This window comes from Galeopterus variegatus, unplaced genomic scaffold (assembly GCF_000696425.1).
Source record: "Galeopterus variegatus unplaced genomic scaffold, G_variegatus-3.0.2 Scaffold1495, whole genome shotgun sequence".
NCBI lineage: Eukaryota > Metazoa > Chordata > Mammalia > Dermoptera > Cynocephalidae > Galeopterus > Galeopterus variegatus.
Window position 1 is genome coordinate 127,377 of NW_007727606.1, and position 20,813 is coordinate 148,189.

At 38.6% G+C, this 20,813-nt stretch overlaps 1 protein-coding gene across 1 annotated transcript in view; it reads right to left on the bottom strand.

Moving 5' to 3' along the window:
• Positions 1-20,351, bottom strand: part of CCDC15 (coiled-coil domain containing 15) — an 89,562-nt gene extending 69,211 nt beyond the window's left edge. Inside the window, exons 1-4 of the mRNA XM_008577338.1 lie at positions 19,660-20,351; positions 13,777-13,926; positions 13,032-13,223; positions 560-673 (exon numbers count right to left, since the gene is read on the bottom strand). Coding sequence (XP_008575560.1) covers positions 560-673; positions 13,032-13,223; positions 13,777-13,926; positions 19,660-19,839 — 636 coding nt within the window. The 5' untranslated portion in view covers positions 19,840-20,351. The remainder of the gene's footprint in view (positions 1-559; positions 674-13,031; positions 13,224-13,776; positions 13,927-19,659) is intronic.
• Between the last annotated feature and the right edge of the window lie 462 nt (positions 20,352-20,813).

A 20,813-nucleotide genomic window follows, 5' to 3' on the forward strand; every position in this document is an offset into this window, starting at 1 on the left:
CCTGTACGGGGGACCGGGACCGGGATCGCAGCCCTCGGTGTTGCGCCCTCACCGCGCTCAGCCAGTGAGCACGGACCGGTCTCTATATGGGATCCGAACCCTTGGCGGGAGCCCCGCCGCACTCCCAAGCGGCGCACTCTCCAGTGCGCCACCGGGCCGGCCCTGTAAGTCCTGTTTTTAGAACAATGCCCAGCAATCATAAACATTCCATAAATATTTACTGACAGAAGGTTTTTTTGAGATATTGTATATAATTTTGTATTCAACTTTTTTCACTTAACCTTAAGTCACAGACACTTTCCCTTGTCTNATATAATTTTGTATTCAACTTTTTTCACTTAACCTTAAGTCACAGACACTTTCCCTTGTCTTCTGATATCCTTTGAAACACAATGTTTTTTAGAATGGCTGTATATGGATATATCATAATTTATTCAAGCATTCCCTACTATTGGATATTTAAGGTTATTTCCAATTATTTTACAGTTTTAAATTATGCTGAGATGTAAATAAATCTTTATCTGTATTTTTAAAAACAGTATATTAGAAATTAATTTACCTCTTGGGTAGAAAAGCTTTTCCTTCTACCATCTGGAAACACTGATGCCTTTTTTTTACTCACAGTTTTAAAGGATGCCAGTCGGTGACGTGCCTGTTTCATGGTTTGACTAAGCTGCTAGGGAAAAGGGAAAAAAAGCAAACAAAAACAGGTTAAAGTTATAATACCAAACGCACTAAGTGTTCCAACAAGAACACAGGTCCCTATTATTAAAAAATGCCAGACCTAACAAAAGAGGATTACCTGCAAAAGAGACTTTGATCTGCTGATAGCATTTTACAACATTATTGCCATTATTCTTCAATTCAAGTTAAGGGCTTGAATTGACTGCAATTCAAGTTAAGGGCTGTTATACAAATCTTTTTTTTTTTTTCTAATGCTCTTGCAATTTAAAGACCGCAATTCAAGTTAAGGGCTGTTATACAAATCTTTTTTTTTTTTTCTAATGCTCTTGCAATTTTACATTCTGTTTGGGTGGGAAGACACACATGATCTATAAATAAACATCATCATGAACGAGAAAACAGATTCAGAGAAAAGACACAAATCCAACATTATATTCCTGTACGTTGTGTTGGTAGGTTGTTTGCAGTTAGTTCATTTTCTTTGCTGTATAATATTCAATTGCATGAATATCCCACAATTTATTTATTTATTTCTTCTTCTGATTATCTCTTTTTTTATTGAATCATAATTGGTTATACACATTTTGGAGGTTCAACGTTGACATGTTGATCAAATTAATATTATAAGCATATTACAAATCGTACTTATTCTTTATGCTCTTATCCAATGTCTCCCGAACCTCCTCTCCCTCCCCCCTCCCACCTCTGATAACCTTAGATTTCTTCTCTCCTTCTGAAAGAGTAAAGGTTACTCTGTTATTTGTTGCGTAGATGATCTGTCCAGTGCTGAGAGAGGTGTATTCAGGTCTCCCACTATTATTGTAGAGTAGATGCTTCTTCTGTCACTCTGGAGTGGGCTTTGTGGAGAGAGACATCCTCCTTTTTTCTTTGGTCTCTCCTAGTGACTCTCCTTGTGTCAATGCACTCGAGTGGCTGGTGGGCCATCTGCACGGTGGTTATGGTGTCTACCCACTTTGGCAGCAGCCATGGCTATTGTGGTGGCTGTGGTGGGCCACCTGTATAAAAGTGGTGTTTTTGGCGTGCTCCTTGCCTGGCTGTGGGTCAGTCCCCAGCTCCAACCTCAGGACCCCAGGTGGGCCCTGTGGCAGTGGCAGCATGCCTGGTTGCAGGAGAAGGGGTTGATCCCCAGCTCCATCTGCTTTTACATTCTAAGATGTTGTTGTGGAGCAGTTGGGTGGGAGGAGGAGAGGGAAAGTGGGAAGGAAATAGGGTGGGAGAGGGGGGGTGTGTAGTTGAAGCTGTGGTACCCCCCCTCATTCCTGCAGGGAGACCAGGGGGCTTCCAGCGGTGTCTCAGTCATTGCCACCAGCTGAATGTTGATGTTGGGGGGTGTGGCTGGAGCCTTCAGCCCCCAACTGCCCTGGCTTGGTATACCAGGGGGCTTCCAGCAGTGGATAAAGTCATCATTGGACTGGTTGCAGATGTCGGGGGGTGGGTGTGGCTGAAGCCCTTGGTCCCCCACCATCACGGCTCGAGAGCCTGGGGCACTTCCTGTGGCAGCTTGGTGGTGGTCACTGGACTGGGTGAGGGTGTTGGGGGGGGCATGGCCAAGGCCTTTAGCCCTCCACTGCCTGGCTCAGGAGCCCGGGTTACTTCATGTGGGGGCTTGGTGGTGGTCACTGGGCTGGGTGTGGGTGTCAGGGGGGCATGGCTGAGGCCTGAGGCCCCTACCATTCTGGCTCAGGGGCCCAGGGCAGTTCCTGCAGCAACTCCGTGGTCGTCGGTGGGCTTGTTTTGGGTGTCAGGGGGCATGAGTGAGGTTTTGGGCCCTCTTTCCTCCCTGGCTTGGGGGCCCAGGAGGCTTCTGGTCCTTCTAGGATTTATAGGTGTTCTTTGGTGAAGTGAGACCTTTACCAGTTAATGTCAAACTCTGTCTCTGGCCTGTGGGTATTTTGTTTTTTCTTTCAGTTCTGTGATGGATTATTCAGTGTTTCCACTACTTAAACTCTGCACCAGAACTAACTTGTTGTCCTTTGCTTACTTCTAAAATGGAGGAACTTCCTGTGGGGACCAGCACTTAAGCCCTGCGGTTGAGCTAAACTGCTGCTTTGCTGCTGATTCCCTGGGTAAGGCTTTTTGTGCAGCTCAGGTTTTAATGGTTGACTTTGCATGTACTTTCAGGTCTCAAGAGGTCCAGAACACCTGGATTGTGTAGAAACTCTGGTCTGGACCTGAGTCTTTGAAGCAAACTGCTCCCCCTGCAGTTCTCTATTCCTGACCAGTCTACACAGAGTGGTCCTGTGCTGATTGGGTGACAGATCAGCTGTCCTTGCTGTGCCCCAATGCTCCCCTGGTGGCCCATCTCTCCCACCACCTACACTCCAAATACTTCCCACGGGACGGGCTGTGTGCTGGTCCTTTGCAATGACTCACCAGCCTCTGAGTGGCTCCTTTTTTCAGTTGTTGTGACTCCTCGCTCCGATATGAGTCCACAGGAGCCCTGTTAGTGGTCTTGACAGCCTGAGGGCCACCAAGGCCCTCTTCTCCCCTGCCACTTCCAAGCAACTTCATCTGAAGGGCACAGCTGCAACTTTTGCCAGCTCTTGCTCCATGCACTCATCAGCTCGTCTTGAAGCAGCCAGGATTCGAAATGGTAGAAACAATCCTTTCTTTCTCTCATTGTGGCTTTTCCTGCCTTCATGAATTCCATAGGTCTCTCCTCCTCTTCCCCAGATCTCTAGTGACCCCCTCTTGGCTGTTGTTGCTTTTTACTAGTTGTAAATTGGTTGATTTATGGGAGAGAGTGATGCTCGGAATCGTCTATTCTGACATCTTGACTGGAAGCCCCCAAATCATTTATTTTTTTTAATAATGTATGCTTTATATTAGGTATGTACAACAAAAATATCACAACTCAAAGTCTGAATTACGCTTAGAAATTACCTTCTATCCATCCTTTCAATAAGAAGTTATTTCTTCAACTAGTCCTTACATGCCTAATTGCTTTTATCACTCCTTGCTGGAAGACTCTATTTCTAGTTCCCCTAAAACGCTTTTTTTTCCTTATTTTTATGAATCCCTTCTCCACCCCCAACATTTGAAAACTACAGCTATTTACAGTCTTTACTCTGATCTCCCCTACTCCAAGAATCATTCCTATATTAAATTAGAACACAAACTCAAACATTTCAATAAAACCAATTTTTTTCAAATACTCTAAGAAATGTCTGATAAGTGACTATTAATACTAAATACATTGGACTGGCTGGTTAGCTCACTTGGTTAGACTGTAGTGCTGACAACGCCAAGGTCAAGGGCTTGGATCCTCATACCACCAGCCACCAAATAAATAAATAAATAAATTTTTTAAAATGTTGATTTGTTCATTCCTTATCTCTATCTAGTAATTTTCAGTATGCACCTATTTTGATTTCTTTTTCAGAGAAACACAGCCTATTTTGTATCTCAAAATCTGCAAAGAAGGTCCCATTAGGGAAAAGAAAGAAATTAACTATGTACCGTTTTTTAAGATAAGACCTGCACTATGTGGAGAAAAAGTATATCCCCATACTACATGGTGAAATTACGACAAAGCCAAGAGCACTTCTAATGCATTCATTGAAAGTTTAATGATGTCAATTCTCCCTTGAAGGGAAATGATGACCATGACTTTTAGATGTAAGTAACAAATATTTTAGATTTTTATGAATAATGAGCTAGGGATAAAAAGACTCTCTCTCACTACCAGTCCAGTTTTCTTATAGTATATCACCTCTGCTCTGTTCTTGCTTTCAGAGGTCTACACCTCTAGCCAGAGAAAACAGCTTCAAACATATTACTCTTTGTTCTACTAATAGGAAGACTTCCAGGTTTAGGTAGCTGCAGAGAAGCTAACGGGGTCAAGATAGAGTAATTCACAATATGAAAAGATATATATGTGCAGATGAAATTATAAAAAAAAAATACAGAGCCATAAATATCCCTACTTTTATTATCAAGTATGGTAGACGTTAATGCCCTGCACTATGTGACCAAGGATTCAAAATCCCCACTGTAACAAGTTTGAAACAGTAGTTCAGAATCTTAATTTCCCATCAAGTCCAAACTTCTGAGTCAGCTTGATTATAATTTATTAAGCAGTTCTATTTCTTCTAGCAGTGGGAATATACATTATGTTTGTTCTATTTCTCTGTTGTAACCATGACTCTTCACCAAACTTCAACCTTGGAAAAGACCTTTCAATGACTTGCTGTGAGAACTGTAAGAGACTGAATAACCAGCCACTCAAAGATACCGGGTCCTAATCCCTCGAACCTGTAAAAGTTACTTTATAAGAAAAGAGGGCTTTTGCAGATATGATTAACGGTGTTAAGATGAGATAATCCCGCATTATCTAGATGGGCCCAAAATGCCATCACAAGTATCCTTGTAACAGAGAGGTAGAGGGAGATTCAACATACAGAAGAAGAGAAGGTGATGTGAAAATGCAAGCAGAGATTGATATCATGCAGCCACAAGCAAAGGAATGCCAGCAAACATCAAAAGCTAGAAATGTCAAGGAACAAATTTTCACCTACAATCTGTGGAGGGAGTGTGGTGCTGCTAACACTTTGATTTTGGTACAGTGAAACTGATTTTGGACTCTGGCCTCTAGAACTGAGAGAGAAAATTTCTGTTGTTTTAAGCCATTAAGCTTGAGGTAATTTGTTACAGCAGCCACCAGAAACTAATACAAAGACCAAAGTTAATGTTAACAAGCATAAAACAAAAACATAGAAAATAGGGAATATTACAAATAAAACTATGTAAAATTACAATGAACATGTACTTAAGCACATATCTCTTATTGAAAGATAATTGTGATCATTGCATACATGTGTAAGTTTGTGTGTGCAGTATACATATACATTTGTATGTGTACATACATATTTATGTGTATGTTTAAACGTACATATGTATATGTGCATGTGTTGTGTGTGTGAATAGTCAAAACACAAACTTTGACCAAAAATCTTTTCTATACTAGAAACTTAGACACACTCACTATTCATTCTTTTACAGCTATTAATTGTTATTAACAAAGACTAGCATTAAATCTCTGACCAAGACTTAAGATTCCCTGATGGAGATGAATTACTCATAATTACATAGAAAACCTAGCAAATGAAAAATTAATACACAGTTGGCCCTCCCTATCCATGGGGTCTGTATTCGCAGATTCAACCAACTGAGGACAGGGGCTGGCCTGTTATCTCAGTTGGGTAGAGCGCAGTCTTATAATGACAAGGTCACAGGTTTGGATCCCCCTACCAGCCAGGTACCCCCAAAATTAATTCTATCACATTACGTGTTCACTTTGGCAACACATATACTAAAATTGGAACGATACAGAGAAGATTAGCATGGCTCCTATGCAAGGATAACACACAAATTCGTGAAGCATTTCATTTAAAAAAAAAATTCAGCCAACCGAGGATCAAAAATATTCCTTAAAAAAAGAATAAAAATTATAACACAATAAAAAATATAATACAAATAAAAAACAACACAGTATAACAACTGTTTATATAGAACTTACATTCTATTCAGTTTTGTAAGTAATCTAGAGATGACTAAAAGTATAAGGGAGGTTGTGCATAGATTATATGCAAATACTATGCCATTTTATATCAGGGACTTGAGCATCCGTGGATTTTGGTATCCTCAGGGCTTCTGGAACCACTGCCTCAAGGACACTGAGGGGTGACTATAATTCCAACTCCAGATAAAACAAAAAGCCACACATAGAAGGAAAAGTAATCATAGCTTACTACCTAGCTCAGCTGTTTACATAGTCATAAGAACGTAAATGCTGAATATCGATCTAAGCAAAATTACAGTATACCTATCAATAAAGAGAGGGTGAAAGGTAGGAAGGGTACATGTGCAGCAGAAGCAGGGGATAGAAAGAGGGCTAAATTCTCATCCTTCCTAGTGGAACATCAATACAAATGCCTAATTTTTTTAAAAAAATCAAGAAGGAGCACTGTAAACAGAAAGATGAATGTTAATACAAAAAGACAAAACTAAAAAATTTCAAATCGTTCCTTTTGAGGAGGGGAAAATGAGGAAATGGGCAAAGTACTTCTGTTTTTTTAATTACAAATATTATACACAACTATTTATTTGTTTAAACTATGTGCATATATAATTTTAATAAAACTGAATGTGTAAATAAGGAAAAAAAAGATTCCTTGACAATTTCACTCAAAAAGCTACCTCTCCATGAACAACATGAGCATGTAGATGCATTCTGGGTTCTCATATTACATATATAAATATATACGCACATATATCAGATCTCAGGAATATCCTAGAAGACACTGGCCTAGATTTTCTTCCCTCCAGTAGAAAAACCATCACCAACAAAACTTCGCTTGCACTAACCACTAGAGACTATATCTTAGATGTACCAGAAACCAATTATAGTGGAAAACTGCCATGCCCACAAGCCCTAACAAAGGGGCAGCCTTTGGCAGCCTCCTCCCTTGCCTTAACTGATTGGAACAAGGGTTGTTTACCAGTATATCAAATAAATATAGGTCTTGATGCTATGTCTTCTGCATACAAAAAACCAGCCTATTTTACATGCAGAAACATGATTTTAACAATTAGCAAAGGGACTTTTGTCTGCTGAAACAAAAACTGAACTATGTAAACAAATTTTGGGATGTAAATCTTAAAATCTAAAGCAAACAATGATTACATATTAAAACAAATTTTAAAACATCAAGCAAATATGTAGAATAAAATTTGACAAATAACAATATCTACTATGACACTGTGCACTGTTCATACTTTCTTCAGTTCTTTTTAATTTGTTCATGCAATTTTTTAGCCAGTTGGGGATTAGAAAGATGAAAACTTATATATAACTGTATAAATGAAACAAATGAAACAATTAGAATATCTACTATGACACTGTGCACTGTTCATACTTTCTTCAGTTCTTTTTAATTTGTTCATGCAATTTTTTAGCCAGCTGGGGATTAGAAAGATGAAAACTTATATATAACTGTATAAATGAAACAAATGAAACAATTAGTTAACACCACATACGTCATGGAAAAAGACTACAGATGAGATCTGTTAACACCACATACGTCATGCAAAAAGACTACAGATGAGATCTAACACTTATAGAATTTTACCTACTCTATTGCTGTGGAGGCCTAATACCAATTTAAACTGTGTGTTATAACCACTTTACATCAGTCAAACATGACTTCAAACTAGTTAAACACCAGTTTAAACTGCATGTGACATAAAAATCTACTCAAAGATTAATTCTATTCAAGAACAATGTAGTTTATTTGCAAATGATATCACACTCATTTTTAAATGTGTTAGATTTTTCAATGGCCACAAAATATTATATGGTTAAACTTAACTAACATGAGTCCCTTATAACAGTCCGTGAACTCCAATACAATGCATCTGTTGCAATAGCTTTCTTTTATCACTATAGCTACCAATCTATAGGATGGCCAGTAACCTAGACCTAAGGCAAAAAAGGCAAACTGGGCCAATAAAGATTTCTTATCTCAGATAATGAATTAGGAAATACTCAAAGAAAAGTCAGGACAGGACCTGAACCTAAAAAGTCCTAAACTGGAGAAAAGAGACTGAAAGAACCTCAAGTATGCCAAAGTTATAAAGCTGTGATGAAAAGAAGAGAATATCAGTTAGTAGTAGAAAAATAAGTAAATAAGAGAGAAGCACAAATGTTGAGAGACAAGCTGGCCAACTACACCAGTCGCCTGGAACTGTCCCAGTTTTAGCACTGAAAGTTCCATGTCCTGGAAAACCCCTCAATCTCAGGCAAATGGGAAAGGTTGGTTAACCTATGAGAGCAACTGAATCAATCACCTTAATGGTTAAATAAATACTAATGTAAAGATGAAAGATCCCATGCTCTTGGAGTCCATGGAGCTACCTCAGATCCAGAAAAACTCTCCAGTTGCAGACTCCTTAAGGAAGATTGGATTTGTGTGAGATTCTGATTCTGTCTTTATTACCCCATGTGTATTATTGAAGCAAACTTTCCCCTTGCTTGCATTAGCCTGATCTTGCAGCCAAAAGAACCTAACTGAAACACTAGTTTTTTCAATGGTAGGTTACAGAGAATTTAGCAGGTTATTTCATCTGACTTAAACCTTTACTGGGGGGCCTTGGCCTTGTCTCCCCAATACCTACAACCATCCCAGCAACAACCACCAAACTACCTCAGGAAGTGCCCCAGACTCCTGAGCCGGGGAGGGGGGGGGGGGCCTCCGCCATGCTCCCCCCCACACCCGCAACCAATCCCAGCAACAACCACCAAACTACCTCAGGAAGTGCCCCAGACTCCCGGGCCGGGGGGGGGGGGGGGGGCCTCAGCCATGCTCCCCCCAACACCCGCAACCAATCCCAGCAACAACCACTGAGCTGCTGCCAGAAACACCCTAGGCTCCTGAGTCAGGGTGGTGGGGGGCCAAGGGCTTCAGCCACAGCCCCCTGAACTGTGCAACCAGCCCAGCAATGACCACCAAGCCACTGCTAAAAGACCCTTTGTCTCCTGAGCCAGGGTGGTGGGGCCAAGGGCTTCAGCCACACCCACCTGACATAGGCATCCAGCCCAGCAATGACCGAGCCACCACTGGAAGCCCCCTGGTCTCCTCTGCAGAAATGAGGGGGGTGCCACAGGCTTCAACCACACCTCCCCTCCTTCCTCATTCTCCCACCTTATTTTCTTCCCCCTTTCCCTCTCCCCCTCCCCTCCAACTGCTCCACGACATCTTAGAATGTAACACAATAATAATATTAATAAATAGATAAACTTTAAAAAAAAAAACTTTACTACAAAAAGTAATCATTTCTAGGGTTTTAAAAAGCTGGAGAACCAGCATTGTAAAGAGAGAATAAAAGTACAAACAAGATAGTAAATGATTCAGTGAGAAGCAAATAAAGAACCAGAATAAACCATGCTAGAAAAGAAACAGTGGTGAACTACATAGTCTATAGATAGATAAAACGTTTTTAAGTGGTGAGAATAAAACAATGATCAGATGTTCTTCAATTCCCCACCAAAATGCAGTTATCAAGAGACACCATAGAAACCTGGTCCTTAAAAATAAATATCAGTCTTAACAAAGAGAAAGGGCTGGTTCTATTTTATGTGACCACTCGAAATTTCTTCCAGTTCTACAATTCTAGTTCCTAACTTTGGGTACCTAATCTAATCTGATCTTCAAGCAAGTAGGTAATACTAAGCATTATTATGTAGAGGGTGATGTGTGAGTATAAAATAGGACAGATCCTGGCCGAATCACATTTGAAATACAGTACTGTGTTCAGTTTTGGGGGTCATATTTAAGAAGAATATAGAAAAACTAAATAGCATTCCAAAGAAATGAACCAAGGCATTAGGAATGTACAAACCTAAAAAAAAAAAATTAACTATAATTAAACACATGAAGTGCCCTCAGATGGTATTTTATTCTTTATTGAGAGGGCAAGACTAAAACCAATGGGTAAAAGTTATAGGGAGAAAGATTTTCACTCAATATATTGAAGAAATAGCTGTAATATTTTCAAGTCTTCTAAGAACGAAATGAACAGTCTGAAAAAGTAGTAAGTTCTCCAACAGCAGAAGTGTTCTAGCAGAAATTAGATGGCTATATATATATATATATACACACACACACACACATATATTAGAAATGGTATAAAAAGAATTCCTTAGAAAGAGAAGGGCTGGACCAGATAATATATATTTTTTTAACATTTAATTAAAAGTTTAAATAAATTCAAACATATGGAAAACCATACATATTCAGAAGTAGACAGAATACTATAATATCCATGGACATATTACCCAACTTTAAAATGATCGACTCCTGGCCAATCTTGCTTTATCCAAACTCCCTACTTTTTACCTCATTCTTATATTACCTTAAAGTATATTCCAGACGCCAAATCATTTCATCTTTAAATATTTCAATATTACAGATGAACTTTTAAAACCCTTCCAACTCCAAGTTGTGTTTCTATAGCTCCAAAACACAAGAAAACTGAAAAGTCCACTAACATTCAGAAAGTGAATTATGTTCCCCATTTATTCAACGAGTTCTAGATAAACTAAGGGAGTTAGTGCTTGAACACTGTCTCATTGTCTAGTCATAGTGACATCTAGTGGATAAGAACTGCAACAGACATGGTAAGATTAAAAAGCATCTACTGTCATGGAGCTGTATGAGCAAAAGTTTACAGGCCCCAAATAGTTGTTTAAGTCACTGAGCATTCTTTAGTAGTTCATCTTATTTCAAGAAGATGAAAAAAACAAACAACAACAACAAAAAAAACAGGGTATAAAAACTTTTTGAAATTTTATAATATTTAAGCCTTTTCATCACCTGATTTCCTCCTACCTATCTAACCTCATTTTCTGTATGCTCCTTTATAAACTATTAATTAGAAAGGCTCTATTCCCAAATATACTAATACTAAGCTCATTGTAGATTCTAATTTCTAACTGTTTAACTTTTAACTGTTCCTCCTATCTCAAAAATTCTCTTGAATTTACCAATTCAATTCCATCTCTTCCATGAATTCTTCCCTTATTTCCTTGGAATTTTAAATTAAAATGTACAGTTCAATTCCATCTCTTCCATGAATTCTTCCCTTATTTCCTTGGAATTTTAAATTTTCTGAACTCCCAGAGCACAAACTTTATTGCCAAATACAGCAAATGTCTCTGTATTATTATCTAATAGACTGGGGTCTATTAGCTTTGTATCTCTACCTAGAAATATAAACCCATGGAGGGTCCTACTTCACATTTCATTAGCATTCTTATAATGCTTAACAAACACAGTATATTAAAAAATCTGCTGACTGATGAGTTCTATTCATGTATTATACAGATGAAGTAAAATCCTCACTACAATGGGATTTACAGCTGCAAACACCATGAAGATAATGACTGTGTCTGTTTTAGTCAATGTTCTACTCCTTGTACTTTATGCAGTGCCTGGCTCAATAAACATTTGCTAAACAAACTGTTCGTAATCTTAAAAAAAAAACAAACAAACAATGATTACAAAAATGACTACTATAAAATGAACAATGTTGAGAAAAAGTCACAGTTTTACACACACAAAAAAATTAAATTATTTTAAGTATTTCAACATGATAACATGTGCTTCTAAAGCTTTCCCCATTTATGCTAATAGATCAGATTATGGAGACTAAGCTTGTTAACTTAGGCAGTAACACAGTTTTTATTTTAACATACTCATCATTTTCCACATTTTCTCTCTTCCTCTCACAATCCCTAAGAATTTGCCTTTAAATGATAACATGAAAGGGGCCGGCCCAGTGGCGCACTCAGTTGAGTGCGGGGCTTGGGAGTACAGCGGCGCTCCCACCGAGGGTTCGGATCCCATATAGAGACCGGTCCGCTCACTGGCTGAGTGCGGTGCGGGCGCGACACCGAGAGTTGCGATCCCGTTACGGGTCACGAAAAAAGACAAAAAGAAAAAAAAAATGATAACATGAAGAACAATTCCCAAAGCAGAGTTGAAAAATAGGATATCAACTGGACAAAATCTCAGGTACACCAAGGAGAGAGCTGACTGGATGGAGTCAATTGATTTGAGTGGATGAGTCTATTCATAGTGGTTAATTTTTAAACAGCAGGCATATAAAATGAGTCACTAAGTAAAATTTTCATTTTTCCAAAGACGCTGGAAATGTTGTGTTTAGTATATTATTACTTGACCTATAACTATAGATCCATTTGTTGTGATAATCAGATTAAAAGACAGAAATAAAAAAGAGACAAAGATAAATAATAAATGAAATACCCCATATATGTACTGAACCTCTGTGCAACAAATGTAAGAATCACTTCTGTCTGTATGCTAGAAACTGATAGTAACTTACCCAGAACATAATCTCAGTATAACTGGGAAAATCTATGTTCTTTGACTTAAAGCTCTTTCTAGCAAGTTTTGAATTCTAATACTTTCGCACATTTCTTTAGGTGATTCTAAAGGGTCTTAACAAAAATAAATAAATGTAAATTAAAATATATACATAAAAAATGAGCATTATCCCATTATTCCCCACTTTACAAAGGTAAAAAAGTCACATGATAAAAGTGAAATTGTATGTGATAATTCCTAATCCTCACTTCATATCCTAGATGTCATATTTTTGGTTTGGGGGATAGGGGAAAATATCATAGACATAAAAAAAAAAAATGAGTATGTACTTACAGCCTGGGCTTGTTGGAATAATTCATTCTGATTCTCTCTATCTTCTATTTCATCCCCAAGCATCTGGGAAGATGAGTATGTACTTACAGCCTGGGCTTGTTGTTGGAATAATTCATTCTGATTCTCTCTATCTTCTATTTCATCCCCAAGCATCTGGGAAGGGGGTAACCTAGAAATTCCAATAGCGCCATTCAAATTGTTTGCAAAAACACTTGTCCTTTTAGGAGTTAAGTGTGCTGGATCTGAAGATTGCATGGCTATACAGCCTTCTTTTTCTGCCTACACATAGGAAGAAATGGGGACAGTGAGATTCCACTTCAGTTTAGTATAATCAAATAATGCCTCTAGCATGCAAAAGATTTTAAGCCAGGGTGGGGATCAGAGGATAGGCTTTAGCTGGCAGAGAAACTATCATTTACCAGGCACCTACTATGTGCTAATAATTTAAGTTATCTCATCTAATTCTCACACAGTTCTGTGTAAGCATCATATCCCCATTTTATAGATGAAGAAACTACAATCAGAGAAGTTAAGTAATTAGCACAAGGCCAAATAGCTACTAAGTGGCAAAGCCAGAATTCAAACTCAAGTCTGAATCTGAAATTCTGACATTGTTTTTAACTACAGTATTTGGTGAAAGCAACAAAGTGAGTCAGAACAATGCAGAAATAAAACACGGTTTCTCTATATAAAAATCTACTGCCCTAACTAATAAATCAGATTATACAAAGCATGGAATCAAAAGAAAGTGACTGTTACTGCCTAACAGTTTATCCCGTAACACATACTTTCCACTCAATCTTTACTGAGTGAGGTTCACTTTTGAACTTACTGCTTCATAAGACTTCTGAAGCTGTTGCTTTTTTCTTAGCCTAATTTGTTGATTTACTCGGTGTTTGACTTGTCTCTGAAAATGTTTCAAAGCTTCTTGTTTTTTCCTTAACTGTTCTTTTAGTTTTTCTTCAACCATATATGCTGAAGTCTTTAAAGATGAAAGATAAAAAAATGAATTTAAATGTCAGCAGTTTTGCCCGTTAGCACTATTAGAAACACAAAGCAGTCAGGATCTGATCCTGAAAAAAAGTTCATTTCTATAATCAAAAATTCCCATAAGAATAAGAAAATCACAGGAGTTCAGAGCTGATAATCTAGACAAAGCTAGTGAGTACCAAGAACTTAAACCAAATCACAAACTAAAAACTGGAATTCGTGAGTACTCAAATCAAATTTTAATTTTTTATTGAACTGGAACTAAAGATGTCTTCATTAATTCTTAACAAACCAATCAAGCCAATCTTGTGTTACACATATTCTAAAATGAGTGAACAGTCCACACACACCAGATTGCTCACCACTCATCAAATATATCCTACTGTAAAATGTCTTCATAATCAAACTATGTTCCATTTTTAACCTTGCATGCCATTCCTCTCATCTCCACCTAATAAAAGACTACTAAGTCTTCAAGACCATTAATACCTACCCCCCAGTACCTTCCACAACACCTTCTTCCTCTGATCTCTCTTATGCTATGGCACCTCTCATTTTACTAACGTTAACTGAGCACAGTACTTCTTGACTCCCCTGCTTGATTATGAATTCTTTGAGAGCAAGAAATGTATTTAATTTTCTTTTGTTCCCCTTCAGCATACAGTACAGAGCCTTGACTATTAAAGCATTCCATGAATATTGATATAATTGCTCAATTCCAAAACATATTCTAAACTATCTGGAACATTTTATCCCATTTGAGTCCCTGATCTGCATTCACCTCCTCTAAGTGCTTTGAATAACAGTCACAGTCATCATAACAACAGCAGTTATCATTATTAAGGATCTATTATGTGACAAGTACTTTATCTACATTATATCACTTGATCCTCAAAACTACCTTTTGTAGTAGGTATTCTTATCCCTATATTACAGATGAGAAAACTGGGGTTCAGAAAGATTAAGTAATCTTTAGTAGTAGCCCAAGATCATACAGATGTGTAGTAGCAGAGCCCGAAGTTTCTCTGACTCCAACCCTTGTGTTCTATTCTGTACCACTTTTCTCTTGACTATGTCTTTCCTTCATAAGGAATGTTCAAATTAAATAAAATCATCATCATACCTCCTATCTATTCCTTGTAACACAGTGCTTCCAATTTCTAATTCTAAAGGGTGTCTCAGATTATTTCACAGATTGTCATTAAATTCTCAAAATCAAATGATTATAAGTTTAAGTTTAAATTAAATTTTCCAAGAAATCTATCCCATAAAGTATTCTACAAGAGTATGAACCACAGGAGTGGAATGTACAATACAAATATCAAAAAAAATTAGGTAAAATAATTCCAAAGGATAGATATATGTAATAAAGCCTGAATAACTGACCCAGATTAACTCAAGGCCCAGACATGTTTAAGTCATTCAGTCTCTTTCTTTTACTTCCATTTTCTCTGTCTGTTCCTTTTATCCTCACGCTAAAATGATCAAACATCTCACTGAAGTGCATGATCAATTACAGATACTGGATCTCAACTGTAAACCAAAGATGAGTGGACCAGATTTCAGAAACATGAAACATATTTTTCCTAGCAAACACCACTGTGCAAGGTAATCAGAACCTGAGAACACTTGTTCTGTGGTTTCCCAGAGTTAAATAAATTTGGGAAATACTGGGTTAAACAAAGTTAAATATTGCTTTGATTGCACAACTAACTTATAGCCTTTTTGCATCCTATGGACTCCCAAGTGGGCAATATAGAATGAAGTGTTTCTCACAACAAAGAACACATTTTGGATAATTCACATAGGATGGAATTGATGCTTAGATTATGTAGCGGTTAGTCTCTAAAAATGATCTCTCCTCCTCTCCTCAATGTTAATTAAGCTTCCTGGTATCTGTGCTCTAGTGTAATCCTCCCTCACAATGAACTTGATCTGGCTCTATACATCCAACCGAATGAGGCAGAAGTGTTGGCTCTGTGTCTTCCCAAGCAAGGTCCTAAAGCAACCTCTACCTGGGGCTCTTGAAGTATTCACTGTGGGGGAACCCAGCACCATAAAAGAATTCTGACTACTGTGCTGTGAAGAAGCCCAAGTTAGCCAAATAGAAAGGCCATGTGGAAACAGAAAGATATCCAGCCAGCCCCTAGCAATTGAAGTCATTATAGCCCAATTGTCAGATATATGAGTGAGAAAGCCATCTTCGATATTACAGCCCAGCAGGTGCCACATGAAGAACCAAGGAATCCAACCAACAGCCAGAACCCAGCAAGCTGTCCCAGTCATGTCCAGCTATTTGAGCCAGACACTGTGGAGCAGAGACAAGCCATCCCCACTGGACCCTGCTCAAATTCCTGACACACAGTATTTGGTTTATGCCATTAAGTTCTGGAGAGGTTTGTTATACAGCAAAAGATAACAAGAACAAGTTATAAAGTAATGCAATAGTCACATACAATGATAGGACAGCAGTGTCTTTTGATGCTAATTTAACTGACATGGGGGTCTGAAGCTATGGCATTTTTAGAAATCCTGGTGGCCCCGTGAAATTTTGGGGAGAAAAATGACTAGGAGTTACTCTTTAGAATAGACATGATCTCAGGATAACCAAGCTTTAGAAGTAACTATTCAGCATGTATTCTGAGGTGACAGAGCTACATCTGTTAATAAGGGTAGATTCACATACAAGATATGCTAAAGCAGTAAAGATTTCTATTAGATGCTTGATCAAACTCCCTTTGTTTAGCACTGATGGGAAATTTTTAAACAAGGAAAAGGAGACATGTTTATACACTTTCCAAGACTTGAACACTTTTAGTAAATGTGTAGGAACATAAGATTCTACCCTTTTTACCGCACAAAAAGAAAAAGCCTGATAGTGTCAAATATTAGAGATTTTGATACTACTGATATTAGAGATGTCATAATTTGAGCAATTAAAAAGAGGTGTTAATAACTTAAATACCTTTGTACCAAATCTTACTGATTCTTCTGGAATGTTTCTTGCATTCATCCCTTTTCATTCCCATTTTATCCACTCCTTTTTCAAGGCTTTCCTTTCCATTCCTTACCACTAAAGAACTTTCGATGCTATACTTCATGCCTAAATTGTTATAATTATACCCTAATTTGTCCCCCCAGGATCTAACCTCTCCTTAATCTTTAAAAACTTTAAAGCAATCAGTGTAATCAAAATACTGTTTGATGGGCCGGCCCGTGGCTCACTCGGGAGAGTGCGGTGCTGATAACACCAAGGCCCCGGGTTCGGATCCCATATAGGGATGACCAGTTCGCTCACTGGCTGAGCGTGGTGCTGACAACACCAAGTCAAGGGTTAAGATCCCCTTACTGGTCATCTTTTTAAAAAAAAAATACTGTTTGATCATGAAATTCATCTGTAAATGTTAAACAATGAGTAAAGTCAATCGCTTCTCCAAAATTTCTTCTGGTACCCTACCATCCTTATTTTCTATAATCCTGTCAACCTCCATTCCCCTACCAAACCTTCCACTCCAATCAATCTAATCTACCCTTAGAATCCTGGACACGCTTTACTTACTTCCTACTCTCCTCATTCTCCTTCATAGGAGAATCATCTCCTTCTCTTCTCTGGTTATCTAAATTACTCATTAAACTTTTTCCTGGATCATATCAACCCAAAGTCATATCTTTCTTCTTTGGTTAAGGATCATATTCTTCGAACTTAATCAAATACTACTCAGACTCTTAAAATCTTTTCTGAAAATAAGCAGGGTAGGAATAAATCAATGAATATGTACGTACATACATAACACTTTATTTTTTAAAAGGTCAAAAGGATCTATTTTTATTTTGGTTCATGTCATATTGCTTGAAAGACCGACAATATCATATATTTTATAAAATATCTTGCATTATCAAAGATTACCAATTATCTTATAAACTTGCTCTATTTCTAATGAATTGTTTGAAAACCTAGCAGAAATATTTTTTAAATTTTCATGTCTACAAATCCTTCACTTACTCAATTAGGTTTCTCAGAGGTAAATTCAATATACATGATAAGACAACCTTTATGTTCTATACCAGGAAAAACATCAAAGAACAAAATAAAATTACAGAGCAAAAAAGTTGTCGCAAAAAAAAAAAAAAGTAGTGAAAATGGTATATACATGAAATGGAACATTACTCAGCTTTAAAAAAAAAAGGAATTTCTGTTACATGCTACCTGAATGAACCTAATGACATTATACCAAGTGAAATAAGCCACTCACAAAAAGACAAACACCGCATGATTACACTTATAACACTTACTTTAAACATGTCTCATTTCTCCTCTGAGATCAAGTACACTGAGGGAACATACCTTATACTTTCCTATCCATGTTCAGCACCTGATATATACATACAGATACTATACTACACAGATTTTATTTTTTAACCTATACTTCACAGATTTTGTGCATTCCATAAATATGTACTCAGTGCCTGTGTTTATTAGGCAGTATTTATTTAAAATAAAAATGGGGATGTGATGATAAATAAGATTTGTCCCTATGCTCAAGGAGCTCATACTCCATCAGGAAAAGTAGATTATACAAACAACCTACTATAATACAACATAATAAGTGCCACAATAAAATAAGAATAATAGATAAGGGGCACAGTTTGGTGAAAGACTATCAAAAACCTTACAAAACTGCCCTTGTGTGTTAATTGGTATAAACTTTGCAAAAGTTTCCCTTCACATGATATGCTTTTCTTTACCATCTGTACTTACTGCATTTCTATTCTTTAAGGACCAACATAGACTATATTTCCTCATTCATTCAACAAATACTTCCTGAACACCTACTTTATGCCAGGACAGAAATGAAAAAGACAGAAAGGTCCTCATGGAATTTATAGTTAAGACTTTCTCAGAATCCCTGTTAGAATTAATCTTTTTCTCCTTTATTCTCTTACTCCATTTTGCCTGAATCTCCATTATGAAACTTATCATAAACTTTAAGCTACCAATTAATGTTACTTAAAGTGTGGCCAACTGTCATCCCTGCTAAATTGTACAGTGTCTGGAAGATGTAGATAGTGCTTATGTCTTGTGTATAGTGAGCAAGCAATAATTTGAGAAGACTATATACACACACATATATATTATACAGTTGTGCAGTGCACAATGACATTTTGACCAACAGCAGACTGCATATACAATGGTGGTCCTATAAGACTATAGCACAGCATTTTTTCTGTACCTTTTCTATGTTTAGATATTTGGATTCCTGAGTACTTACCATTGTATTATGAACCTATAGTATTCAGTACAGTAACATACTGTACAAGCTTGTAGCCTAGAAGTCATTGGCTATACTGTACAACCTAGGTGAGTAGTAGGCTATACCATTTAGCTTTGTGTAAGCACACCCTGTGATGTTCCCACAAAGACAAAATTGCCTAAGGACACATTCTCAGAACATATCCCTGTAGTTAAGCCACGCATGACTGGATATACAATCCCATGTAGATTTATGGTCCATACAGTAGGTAAGTAATAAATATTTGCTTATGCCAACTGAAGCTGCAGCAAGCTTTGGCAAATACATATCTGTTCTATAATCTTAATGCAAAAACATATCTACTTATGATGGAATAGAAATGGCATCCTCAGACTGTTCATCTTTATCTAAGCACCAAGGATTAGAGAAAGCTAATTAATAAAAAGAAGAGGAGGGGTCAAACTGACACTCACATATGCAGGGATTTCCGAACTATCTGGGGAGGCATGTTCTACCCACGCCCCAACTGGTACTACAGACTGGTTCCTCTCAGCCAGCACTGCCAACACGTCCTTGCTCTTCAGGGGGTTTAGAGCCAGGGGCAACCTTGTGGCCTTCTGAGACTTCTTGAGGGGGGCCATACGTCCTGGCATCTGTGACTCCTGGTTAGGAGAAAGGAAAAGGTTAAAATCTTCAAACGACTGCGTTAAAAGCTCAACTTCCTAACACACGAACCACAGGCGCCTGAAAAGGAGAGAAGCCCTGGAGAAGGCAGAAACCTGGCAGGGAGTGAAAAAAACAAAGAAGTAAAGGAAAGAGAAGAGAAAGAAAGACAAGTAAGAAAAAATAAAGAGGGAAGGAAAGACTTTTAAATTGCTTTCTGGAAGGGATGCGGAAGAGAGGAAAAAAAGGACGGATTTGAGAGAACGAAGATTGTGCCTAGTGGAGGGCACAGCGAGGTAGGAAAGGGAGGCAGTGACAGTAGCAGCCAGAGAGAAAGGCGGAGCGGGGAAGGGCGGGGAACTTGGGCCTGAAGCAGAGTCCAAATACTCAGTATTCGGCTATGGAGAGAAGCGCTGCACGGCTGGCAGTCCCGGGCCAGATAAAAGCCTGTTTCTGAGGCCCCGGGGTCCACTCCTGCTGCGACAGCACCGGCCCAGCGCCCGCCCGCAGCTCACCACAGACTCAAATCACTCGGGGTACTAAGGAAACCGCCTCAAGTAAACGGCCACTTTCGGATGGGCCGCCACGCCCACGCCCTCCGCAGCTTGGTGCCCGCCCCTTCCGGGCCTCGCGTCACCTCCCCGGGGCTGCGAGGGCGTATGGGCGGGGGTTCAGGCTTCGTCACTTCCGTTTCCTGTCTGGCTAAGGGGGCGGGGGTTGTTGGGTGCGCGGGGCTCCCGGGTCATGGGAGAGCTAAGAGGCGGTGGCAGAGGGTACGGAGACTGGTGCTAAGACTTTTCCAAATCCCGCCGGAGAAGAGATACGTTGGCCTGATGATCTGTCCGACTGGGTGGGTCTGGAGCCCCAGCTGAGGAAAGCACGGGAAAAGGATGGAGGAGGAAAGCGGGCCCAGCAGGGGTTCCTGGAGGCATAAACTAAACCAACAATAAATCATACTGATCCT